This window comes from Mirounga angustirostris, unplaced genomic scaffold (genome assembly GCF_029215605.1).
Source record: "Mirounga angustirostris isolate CCGP_5_RB_7025 unplaced genomic scaffold, mMirAng1.0.hap1 SCAF_1, whole genome shotgun sequence".
NCBI lineage: Eukaryota > Metazoa > Chordata > Mammalia > Carnivora > Phocidae > Mirounga > Mirounga angustirostris.
Genome location: NW_026991709.1, coordinates 150,150,332 through 150,162,562, shown reverse-complemented (window position 1 = coordinate 150,162,562; position 12,231 = coordinate 150,150,332). Strand labels below are relative to the sequence as shown.

The 12,231-nt window shown below is 38.7% G+C and overlaps 1 protein-coding gene across 15 annotated transcripts in view; it reads left to right on the top strand.

Moving 5' to 3' along the window:
- The window catches only part of GOLGA4 (golgin A4), a 132,450-nt gene that overhangs the window by 44,507 nt on the left and 75,712 nt on the right, over window positions 1-12,231 (top strand). For 8 of the 15 annotated variants that reach the window (XM_064590221.1, XM_064590229.1, XM_064590228.1 and 5 more), the window contains 3 exons: window positions 6,563-6,877; window positions 10,228-10,275; window positions 11,766-11,822. In XM_064590221.1, coding sequence (XP_064446291.1) covers window positions 6,563-6,877; window positions 10,228-10,275; window positions 11,766-11,822 — 420 coding nt within the window. The remainder of the gene's footprint in view (window positions 1-6,562; window positions 6,878-10,227; window positions 10,276-11,765; window positions 11,823-12,231) is intronic. The other 7 variants (XM_064590231.1, XM_064590227.1, XM_064590226.1 and 4 more) reach the window with 2 other exon arrangements.

Genomic DNA, 12,231 nt, shown 5'->3' with positions numbered 1-12,231 from the left:
TACAGTCTTTGGTTTAAAATCTAGTTTGTCTGATATAAGGATTGCCACCCCAGCTTTCTTTTGGTGTCCATTAGCATGGTAAATTGTTTTCCACCCCCTTACTTTCAATCTGGGGGTGTCTTTGGGTCTAAAATGAGTCTCTTGCAGACAGCATATCGATGGGTCTTGTTTTTTAATCCAGTCTGATAGCCTGTGTCTTTTGATTGGGGCATTTAGCCCATTTACATTCAGGGTAACTATTGAAAGATATGAATTTAGTGCCATTGTAGTGCCTGTAAGGTGACTGTTATGTATATTGTCTATGTTCCTTTCTGGTCTATTTTGCTTTTAGGCTCTATCTTTGCTTAGAGGACCCCTTTCAATATTTCTTGTAGGGCTGGTTTCGTGTTTGCAAATTCCTTTAGTTTTTGTTTGTCCTGGAAGCTTTTTATCTCTCCTTCTATTTTCAATGACAGCCTAGCTGGATATAGTATTCTTGGCTGCATATTTTTCCCATTTAGTGCTCTGAATATATCCTGCCAGTCCTTTCTGGCCTGCCAGGTCTCTGTGGATAGGTCTGTTGCCAATCTAATGTTTCTACCATTGTAGGTTACATATCTCTTCTCCCGAGCTGCTTTCAGGATTTTCTCTTTGTCTCTGAGACTCGTAAGTTTTACTATTAGATGTCGGGGTGTTGACCTATTTTTATTGATTTTGAGAGGGGTTCTCTGTGCTTCCTGGATTTTGATGCCTGTTTCCTTCCCCAAATTAGGGAAGTTCTCTGCTGTAATTTGCTCCAATATACCTTCTGTAAAGGCAATCTCCTAAACAAGTTTTGCTTGTTTTAGAACTTTATATAAGTAGCCTCATGTGTGTAGTATGTACTCTTTTGTAGGGCTTCTTTCACTCACCATAGTGTTTTTGAGATTTCATCCACGTTGTGGTTATCAGTAGTTTGTTCCTTTACATTTTTGTGTAGGATTCCTTTGAAGAGATATTGTACAGTTTATTTACCTGTTAATGGACACCTAGGTTGTTTCCAGTTTTCGACTATTATGAATAGAACTACTAAACATTATTGTAGAATCTTTTTGTGGATGTGTGTTTTCATTTCTTTCTTTTTCTTTTTGACTGTTATAGATTGTGTACTAATACTTTTTGATGATTTCTAGAGTAACATATACTGTATCTGTAAAATGATGTGTTTGATACATCTCATTTTGACCAAAGCATTGAATGTTTAAATATCTCTTATGAGATCATCATCATCATATTGACAGATTAAGATATAACTGAACAAATGTGTCCTAAGTAGGTGCTTTATGGAAAGCACTGTGAGAAAGAGACAGAGATAGGGAATATGGATTCTTTTCTAAATGAGCATAAAATCTGGGGTGAGGGTGTGTGTGCGAAGAAGAGATAATGACAGGAAAACTTAGTGCTTACTGCATATAATACACTATTTTAAATATTTTAAATGTTTTCATTCATTTAATTCTTATATAACAATCCTACTAGGGTAGTACTGTTACTATTTTCATTTTGAAACACGGAGGCCTTAAAACTACAAACTACTAAGTGGTAAAGCTGCAATTCACATCAGGGAATTTGGTTCAGAGTTTGTGTTCTTAATCACTGTGCTGTGATGTCACTGTAGTTATTCTGGGGCATAAACAGCTCAGTTTTATACCAGCATGTAAGTAACTAATGGTGAGTTGGAATGCAATAAGCGCTCCAGTAATGGTTCTAGTAAAAGGTAAGGCCATCAAGAGAGGTTATTTCTGATGAGTGAGAGCTGAGGTTTCCTAGAAGAGCTGACATTCGAGCTGAGTTCTGAAGGATGTCTGGGTTTTCCTATGCAGGGAACTTATGGGCAGTGGTACAGAGGCACACAATGATGCATTTGTTCTGGGGCAGGAAGTTGCCTGTTATGACTCAAGGTTTTGGTACATGGAGGGGTGAATTCACAGAGAAAAGGGTCTTGGAAATGGGAACCTTAAATATAAGCTAAGGATTTTGAACTTTATATTAAATGGGAATCCAGTTTAAGAATTGGAATGAAATGGTCTGGATGATGTTTTAGGAAGACAGTTCTGTGGTGACAGTGCAACAGGGTAGATTGGGGTAAGAGATTAGAGGCAAGAGAACACAAGGCTGCTGCAGGTATCCAGCTGATAAAAGGATAAGGGTCTGAACAAGAACAATGTTGGGGGAATAAAAGGAGGGGTTGAAAACAGGGTCAAACGGGAGACAGAAAGGAATTAAAAGTAACTGTAATGTGTTCATTTATTTTTGCATATACATTTCTCCTTCTCTAACCCCCTTCAGTTTTTTCAAAAATGAATTATAAATTGGTGAATGTCTTTGGATCAGAAACCTGACAACAGTTGGCACCAGTGGGAGTTTAGTTTTTCACATATCAGAAGGCCTGAGGATTAAGGGCCCTTCTCCCTTTAGCCTCTTGTCCCCCCACATCCTTGCCACTGCCTTTCACCCTCACTACTACAAGTTGGCCTCCAAGAATTGCATCTTCATTTTAGATAGGAGGAAAGACCGAAGACAAGGACTAAAGCCATATTCCTTTTTATAAAGAAAATAATACCTGTCCTAGAAGGTTCTCTTTTATAGATTTCCACTTAGTGTAAATAGTACAATAGTGGCTGAACTTATTACACCTTTGTAACCAACACTCCAAATCAAGTAACAGAAATTACCAGTATCCCAGAAGCCCTTGTGCTCCCTTCCATTCCCTGCTCTTACTCCCAAGGGTAACTTCTATCTGACATCTAGGTTAATTTTGCCTGTTTTTGAAATTTATGTAAACAGAATAAAAATGGGTACTCTTGTGTCTGTCTTCTTTTGCTCGATACTTTTATTTATGAGGTTCGTCTATATTGTTGTGGTTGTAAATCATTCTCATTGCTGTCTAGTATTCCATTGGTGAACAGACTGCAATGTGTCCATTCGGTTATTCGTAGTCATCAATAGTAGCTTCACATTTGGGGCTATTTTGAATAAGGTTGCTATAAACTATCTAGTTTGTCTTTTGTTGAACATATTTACACCTTTCTATTGAGTATATACATAATAGTGAAATTACTGATTGAGATTGTGTACACGTGTTTAGTTTTAGTAAATACCGACAAATAGTTTTCCAAAGTGGACTGCTCCACATCCTTACCAATACTTGGTGTTTTCCATAGTTTTAATTTTAGCCATTTTGATGGATGTACGGGCGTATCTCCTGTGGCTTTAATTTGAATTTGGGAAGGTGAATGTTTTTACCTGGGTGTATTGTTACTCTGAACAAAACTGGGGTCTGGTAAAAAGAAAGAAAGGAAGATTGGATATCAGATGGTAGCCAGTATATATTGTTCACCTTAAGCCAGTCATACTTCGGAGTACTACATATGTATTGATTTATTACTTCTCACAATTAACCTATGAGGTGAGTAGTTGTTATCCCCATTTTACTTATGAAGAAACAGAGGCACAGAAGGTTAAGTCACTTGTTCAAGGTCATATTGCCAGTAAATGGGACAGCTAAGATTTGGTCCCAAGATGTCTGGTTTCATAGCCTGTGCTCTTAGCTACCACATCATATAATCAGAAGGCTCTGCCACATAAGCTTGTATATGACATTCTTATTTGTAAGTTTGTTTTTTGTTTTAGTCTCCTTTCTCTAATATTAATGACAGTTGCTAATGTTTATTGAGTATTTGCTACATTGTAAGCACTTTGCATGTATTAACTCATTAGTCCTTGTGGCCTCCATATGAGGTGGCTGGTTTAATTATAATTATTTTTTTTTATCATCCCCATTTTACAGAGGGGGAATAAGACTAGTGAAGTGATTTGGTCAGGGTCATGTAGAACATAGTGGTGGAGCCAGGGTTTGAACTCAGGCACCCTTACTCAACAGTCCGCAGGCTGAATCACTATACTCAAACATGTTACTTCCCAATATGGTGGAGGTGGCAGTTATTAAGTGTATCAGCTTCTGCAAATACATGTCTTTGACATTGTTCATTAGCTTTTGGCTGACCCTAAACCAACTATTTCTAGTGTTATTCAAACTTGCTTCACCTATTATTCAAACTGCTTCACCTAGGGCAACTTACTGTGTGAAGGGAAAAGCACTTTTGGCTTAGGTCAGTAGTGGTTGGTAATGGCATATCAGTAAAGCAGTTCTTAAAGGTTTTTGAGCATAAAGGTCTCTCCTCTTCCTTCTTTTTCCATCTCCCCCCTCCCCTAATATATTGGTAAAACTTATACATTATGAAAAGCCCTAGAAAGTGTAAAAAAATATAAAAAATGAAAATTTAAAAAACCACCTAAAATTTTACCACGCAGAATCACTCACTGTTAACTTTTGGTGTTTATTCTTAATGGCCTGATTCTAAGGGTGTTTGTGTGAACATACACATATGTTTACACCTATGTATGTATATTGAAAAGTACATGTCATTGCTGTAAATCAAAATGAGTTCACAGTATGCATATTGTTTTCTAACTTGGTTTTTCCCATTTAATAGTATGTCTTGAACCTCCCTTCATATATTATAATTTACATCGTGTATCCTCTAATGGTGTACATTTGGGTTTCTTCCAGTTTTGACTATTACAAACAACCTGTGATAAATCTCTGTGCATATGAAGGGGGTGGGGCATGTTATCCCCTCTTACTTACTCCCACCTTGCCTAATACTATTACTAAATCTCTAAAATGCATGAGTAAAGTATTCTTGGTTTGATTTTTAAAATTGGATACTAAAGAGAATCTTTTTGTTTTCCTGTAATCTTTGCCCACACATGACCTCAGTCTTCTCTGAGCATTTATTCCTGGCATTGCTGAGATCTTGCAGGTGACCCTGTGGCACTAATGAGAATGAGTTTGTTGGAAACACCTGTTAAATACTGACTGCTGTCACCTGAACAAAATACTGCAGTTTAAAGCAGCTTGTTGAATTACACTATTTTTCATTGTTACCAATGAAATGAATGTGTTATTCAAATTAATTGAGATAACAGCTCTTGCTTATCACTATTTCTTTTTTTTTTTTAAGGATTTTATTTTATTTATTTGACAGAGAGATAGAGAGCACAAATAGGCAGAGTGGCAGGCTCCTGCTGAGCAGGGAGCCGGACGCAGGGCTCGATCCCAGGACCCCAGGATCATGACCTGAGCCAAAGGCAGCTGTTTAACCGACTAAGCCACCCAGGCGCCCCTGCTTATTACTATTTCTAACATCAGACTTAGTGATCTGTGCAGAGGGACTCTAGCTCAGACTTTTCAGCTGCCCTCCATGATTTTTTAATGCTTTTTTTTTTTTTTTAAAGATTTTATTTATTTTTTTGACAGAGAGAGACATAGCGAGAGCAAGAACACAAGCAGGGGGAGTGGGAGAGGGAGAAGCAGGCTTCCTGCAGAGCAGGGAGCCTGATGCGGGGTTCGATCCCAGGACCCTGGGATCATGACCTGAGCCGAAGGCAGACGCTTAACGACTGAGCCACCCAGGCGCCCTTTAATGCTTATTTTTATTCCCAGTAGACAGAATGATAATTAGAGCAGAGCTGGATGCCACTAGTCAGCTCTGCCTGGCTTTCTCTTATTGAACAAAGTGGGCTCACTAAGCATTACCCTCACCCTTCCCACATTCCCCTCTTTTGTTGAAGGGAGTGATAAGGAATCATCACCTCCATACAGACTCAAGGTAAAGCCCACTTGATTTCAGCCACACACTTCACACTTCATATTATATACTCTGCTTTTAGGCACTGGGTATGTACTACTGATGCAGATATCACTGCTTCCAAGGATCTTACAGTTGAGGGGATGAATCCTCACAGCATACTTGTGAGGTCAGCTGGGAAAGCATGGCATCTGTCTTTTTTACAGATGTGCAAACTGAAGGGGAGTGACTTAGTGAAGCTTGTTCTACTGTTTGGTGACGAACCTGGGGACCTACACCTGAGTCCTCTGACTCCAGGTCCAGTGCTTTTTCAGAAATAACCAGATGTCTCTTGTTTTTCAGAAAACAATGTATTTTTTTTATTTCATTTATTTTATTTTTTTAAAGATTTTATTTATTTGTATATCAGAGAGAGAGAGAGAGCACAAGCAGGGGGAACAGCAGGCAGAGGGAGAAGCAGACTCCCCGCTGAGCCCGGAGCCCGATGCAGGAGAGCCGAAGGCAGACGTTTAACTGACTGAGACACCCAGGTGTCCCCAGAAAACAATGTATTATGTACAATGTCAGGAATATAAATTGAATTTGTTAAAGGCTTTTTTTTTTTTTTAAGATTTTATTTATTCATTTGAGACACAGAGATAGAGAGAGAGCATGAGCAGGGGGAGAGGCAGAGGGAGAGGGAGAAGCAGACTCCCTGCTGAGCCAGGAGCCCAATGTGGGGCTCCATCCCAGGACCCTGGGATAATGACCTGAGCCGAAGGCAGACGCTTAACCATCTGAACCACCCAGGCGCCCAATGTTAGAGTTTTTAATAGATTATTGATGGTGAGAGAGAATACTGAAAGTCTAAATGTGCATTTTAACCATGTTTCATTGGATTTTGGTTACAGTCTGGTGACATGCAGTCTTTTGCACAGAAGCTCCAGCTCCGGGTGCTTTCCATGGAGTCTTTGTTTCGAAGTCCACTAAAGGAATCTCTCTTCCGATCCTCTTCTAAAGAGTCTTTGGTACGAACGTCTTCCAGAGAGTCCCTGAATCGATTTGACCTGGACTCCTCTGTGGCCACCTTTGATCCATCCTCTGATATGGAGAGTGAACCTGAAGACTCACTCCCTAATTTAGACAGTCTCAGCAAAGAACAGTTGATTCAGTTGTTGCGAAGAATGGAGCGAAGGTTGAATAGCTACAAAGGAAAATGTTCTGAGGTAGGAGCATGACTTTTTGCCTATATGAAAAGTTTTCCCATTGTTCTCTGATTCATGTTACTGTATGGCTTTTACTCTTGTGGTTGCTTAAACTGTTGATTCCCTAGATACACTGATTATGAAGGGTGGGGAGTTTGTGGCATTATCTAGTTAAAAGATTTTCAGGTAAACAGAAGCCCTTTGGCAAGACAGTAAAATTTTGGAGAGGATCACTGTCTGTAGCTTTCTGGTTTGCACATTCTGTGCCCCTTTTTTCCCCCCGCCCCTCTCTCCAAAGTTGCTTGGACACTTAGTGCACAGTACATCGTCTTTCCTCCTCACATCCCGGCCCTTGTTCATCCTCTAAGTGCTGTAGTTCCAAAATGACCTCTTCGGCCAACCAGATTTCCATTACTACTGATCCCAGTTATGTTTTAGGTAGTCTGATTTTCTGACACATTTGGTTCATGCTCATTTTACCTACATTTAAACTTTGCTTCAAATGAATCTTTAACTGCTAAAGCCCTTGAGGATGACTCTCTGTGGTCTAAGAGAGGAAGTAGTCCTGCTCCATCTCTCTTTTCTATTCTTCCTTTCGGGCTGAATTATATTAGTTGCCCTGTGTAGTTAAAACAATTTATCTTCAGGAAAGCCTTTCTGGAGCAAGTTGCCCATGGATTTTTTTTTTAAGACAATGCATAATGTTTTATTGTCTTAACAGTTTGTAACCCAGCATTGTAGTTAACTTTAAGTAATGAATAATAAAGTTCAAGGTTCGTATATAAAGTTAGCCATAACTTCTATTTCCAGTTATGGCTACAATATGTGTAGTTTTACCCTGCAGCCAAAAATAACAACAGAAACCCCTAATGAAACTATAAAATATCTTTTTAAAACTAGTACTGACAAAATAGAAAGGAAATATTAGGCGAAAATCTATCAGTTGGCTGGACTCTAGAGATGTAAACAGCATTAAAGCCATCTTTAATTTCATGAGGTACTTGTGGAATCAGGCAACTTTTTCCTTTAAATTTCTTTTTCTTTTCTTTTTTTTTTAAGATTTTATTTATTTGAGAGAGAGAGAGATCAGGGGGAGGGGCAAAGGGAGAGAGAGAGAATCTCAAGCAGACTCCCGGCTGACTACAGAGCCTGATGCAGGGCTTGATCTCATGACCTGAGCCAAAATCAGGAGTTAGACGCTTAACTGACCGAGCCACCCAGGTGCACCATTTATTTTTTATTTCTATCCAAGTTAATAATGGTCCTGAATTTGTTGTTGTTGACTTATCCATGGCTTCTAAGTTTGAAGCTGGGGCAGTAGTATAATTAGTATTTAAGTATGCAAGACACTATGTCTTTTATGTTTATAGTGCCATTGAATTTTACACTGTCTCTGTGAAGTAGATATTAATTAGCTCTGTTTTGTAGAATAGGGATTAGAGACTCCTAGAGACTTAATCACAGAGATTAAATAATGTGCTTAAAGTCACACAGGTAGCAGTTAACAAACTGTGGATTTGATTTTTTTTTTTAAAGATTTTATTTATTTATTTGATAGAGAAAGATAGTGAGAGCAGGAACACAAGCAGGGGGAGTGGGACAGGGAGAAGCAGACTTCCCGCGGAGCAGGGAGCCTGATGCGGGGCTCAATCCCAGGACCCTGGGATCATGACCTGAGCCGAAGGCAGACGCTTAACGACTGAGCCACCGAGGTGCCCCTGTAGATTTGATTTTAGGTCTTTCTGGTTGATTTCCATTCCTCTGTGCCATCCCAAGTCGAGTCATGCAGCCTATTAGGGATGAAAAGAGCATGTAGTCTTTGTTTTTTTTAAGATTTTATTTATTTATTTGGCAGAGAGAGAGACACAGCGAGAGAGGGAACACAAGCAGGGGAAATGGGAGAGGGAGAAGCAGGCTTCCCGCTGAGCAGAGAGCCCAATGCGGGGCTCGATCCCGGGACCCCGGGATCATGACCTGAGCTGAAGGCAGACGCTTAATGACTGAGCCACCCAGGTGCCCCGAGCACGTAGTCTTTGTCTCTGTCTTTCCTTGGCACTGTAGGTAACCAGGATAAAATAGTGCTATAAGTGACATCTAATTGTTAGGTTACTCTTCCACCTGTCCTACTCCCCACTTTTTGAATACCATTTTCCTATCCAGTAATAAAGATACCTAGCTTAAGGTAATAAGAGGAGGAGGATCGTGGTCTTTGGCAGAATTTTTTTTTCTTCTTTATTGCTGGACTCACCTTCCATTGCTGCTTGCCTCTCAAGACATCAGCAGATGTGTTTGGGGGCACACAGCAACCTTCCAAGGGAAATGGCAGGGCTCAGAATAGGGGAGTACTTCCTCCTAAAGCTGTAGCCTATGTCTTCAGAGTCCTCTTGTACTTCTAAAGTAGGGTCCAAATAATTCAGTGGAGCCATGTGCTTATTTTTCAGATGAATAATGCTAATTAATAGATTAAAAGATTTGTTAATCCATAATTTCATCAGGTTGTGCTAGAATGTTCAAATATCCTATTTAATTAGGTTAAATGTTTAAACATCTCTTTAGGACCAAAATTACCAGTTTTCATATGTTGGTTATAAGTTCCTTTCCTCAGATTTTTACCTAGACATAGTCACAGTTCCTATAATCAGAGACTTTTAGAGATGAATTACATGGTCTGTAATAGCCCAAAGCAAGAATCACCTGATGAGCTTGCTAAATAAACACATACCTGTCCCCCCCTCCACCCCCAGTCTCATTCACTTAGTTTGGGGTGGGACCCCAAAATTTCTCCTCCTAGCAAGCTCCCAGGGGATGCTGTTGCTGGTGGTGACTACCCCAGTAGTCTCTTCCCCTTGGGCAAATTGGCTTTAATCCCTACCCCATTCATAATTAAGTACTGAAATTTGAAGATTATTTGAGAGAGAGAAAGGGAGAGAGCAACGAGCCGAGCCGGGGGAGGGGCAGAGGGAAAAAGGGAAAGAGAGACAGAGAGACTCTCAGACTCTCCCCTGAGTTCGGAGCCCAACGTGGGGCTAGATTCTAGGACCCTGAGATCGTGACCTGAGCTGAAACCAAGAGTCGATGCTCAACTAACTGAGCCATCTAGGCGCCCCTAAGTAGTGAAATGTAAAGATGTATGTGTCTGAGGTGAAATCAAGTACGGATTTAATATCTTTATTTATAGTCAAGTTACATTTTACCTTTTAGAAACATATTTCTAATGTTTGTTTTGACTGTATATGCATCTAACTGGGTTAAATTATCTATAAAAGGATTCTTCTGATTTGTGTGTTTTTTTACTTTTGTAAAGATATTTTAGCAGAGTTTAGAATATTTATTTAGGAATGACGTTATTGGTGATTTTGTGTTTATTTTAGTTTGTTATAGCTTATCAGACTCTTCAGAGAGAGAAGAAAAAGTTACAAGTAAGTGGTATCTTGGCTGTGATATTGATTCATACATAATTTAAAAATTAGAGTCTTATCATAAGATAGTTCTGACCCTCACTTTTAATAATTCTCCATGTGATCCATGTATTTAACCTATTTTACTACTGGGGATTTTAATAGAGTGAGTGGAAAATTCCAGAGATTTTACCTCTGGTAGGGATGGGCTTTTTTGAGTTTTGGATCCCTGCAGTGTTCAAGAGGTTTGGATTTAAGGCATGTTTGCCTCTTTCAAGAAAACATGCTTTCTAGTGTCTCTGTCTGCAGGTTGAATCTTTGTTTTAGTTGTAGAGACATACAACCTTCTAAGCTTTCCCTTCTGTTTTTGAAATACCTGCAGACATTTCTGTTCCTTATCATTATACCAGGGTCCAAACACAAGCATCCTCTCTCTTTTTTCCTGAGGCTGCTTCTTGTAAAGCTCTTGGTCAAGTATGTGGAGAAAGAGGAAGCCATTAAGCTCTTCTGGGTGACCCAACTTGGCCCCACTGTGTCACCCTGTTCTGTGGCTAGACATTTCCCACTAGGTATCCCAGGTGATAATTCACAGGTCAGAGCTAAGGGGAAATATCCACCCCACTTCAAACAGTGCCATCAGTTTGCTGTGCTAAGATACATAAATATTTATCATTTAGAATAATGCTTTACTAATTTCTGCTTCTGTCCTGTCTTGAGAAGGATGGAGAATTTTATTCTTATATTTGTTAGGGGATAGCATTCTGTATCTCTACTGTATCACTTATCATAAACATTTTTAAATCTTTTAATGGTAAAATATATAGAAAATCATGCACAAAAAATATAGTCTTATTTTTTACAGTAAAAGTTATTTAAAACAGTTTAGCATTTTGTCCCATCTGAAGACACTAATTACATAACCCAAAAGTTATTTGTAAAGTGAGTTTTGGTAAAATTAATTTCCTCATGTACATTCTCTTAAAATATTTAATCTACCATAAATAATCTCCATTAAGTACAACATTAAATTTCCTGGCTTTGGTCTGGAGTATAATCAGTTCAGAATGGGTAACACCAGTTATTTATTGCTGATTCAGTGTTCTCATTGTCTATAACAAGTGTGAAAATTAGGTTATTACAAATAGAGTTTTTAGTTTGACAGTGTTTTCTTAAACATGAGGTCTTTTGTAATGGAGGGTAGCTCTGATTTAATCCATTGTATTATTAATATTCCATAAATTCATATTCAGAAGTTCATCTTATTCCTACTGTTTGGGGGTACCTTGCTTGTGTCTCTATGAATTGTCTCTGGAGTTTTATTTCTAGATGTATGTAATTCTACCACTAAGTGGCGGTAGAGAACTGTAGAGAACTGTGGTTGTATAGTCTCGGTGTAAAGAATGTTGAAGATAAAGTTCAATGACTTGTGCTCTTTTTTACTTGCTTTTCATTTCTATGTCATGCAGTTGTTTGAACCAGCTTTTTTTTTTTTCTTCTTTTTAAAATTAAAGGGTATATTAAGTCAGAGTCAGGATAAAGCACTTCGGAGAATTGGAGAGTTAAGAGAGGTAAGTCGTAGTGATTAATACTCTGAGAATTAAATCTCTCATATTTATCAGAATGCTTATACTTGCTGGGATAGTTTCATATACACTTCATTAGTTATAGTAAAAACCAATTGGCCCAACCCCTAAGACCAGAGATCAATTCTTATGGTTTTATTTGTGTGGTTTCCCTAAGATATATGCTGGTGGAATTTATGACATAAGGATGCCTTATTTAGCAACAGAATATCATTTGCCAGCTTGACAGTCAGTGGCAACTTCCAAGGCTAACCTGTCTCTTCTATTAGATATTTGAGGCTTCTTTTCATTGTTCCTAGCCAACAATCTTGATAAAATTAAATAAAAATTATGTTCCTTGTAATTTTGGGGGGTAATTTTTACAGTGAAATATTAGAGTCCAGGCAGATATTTA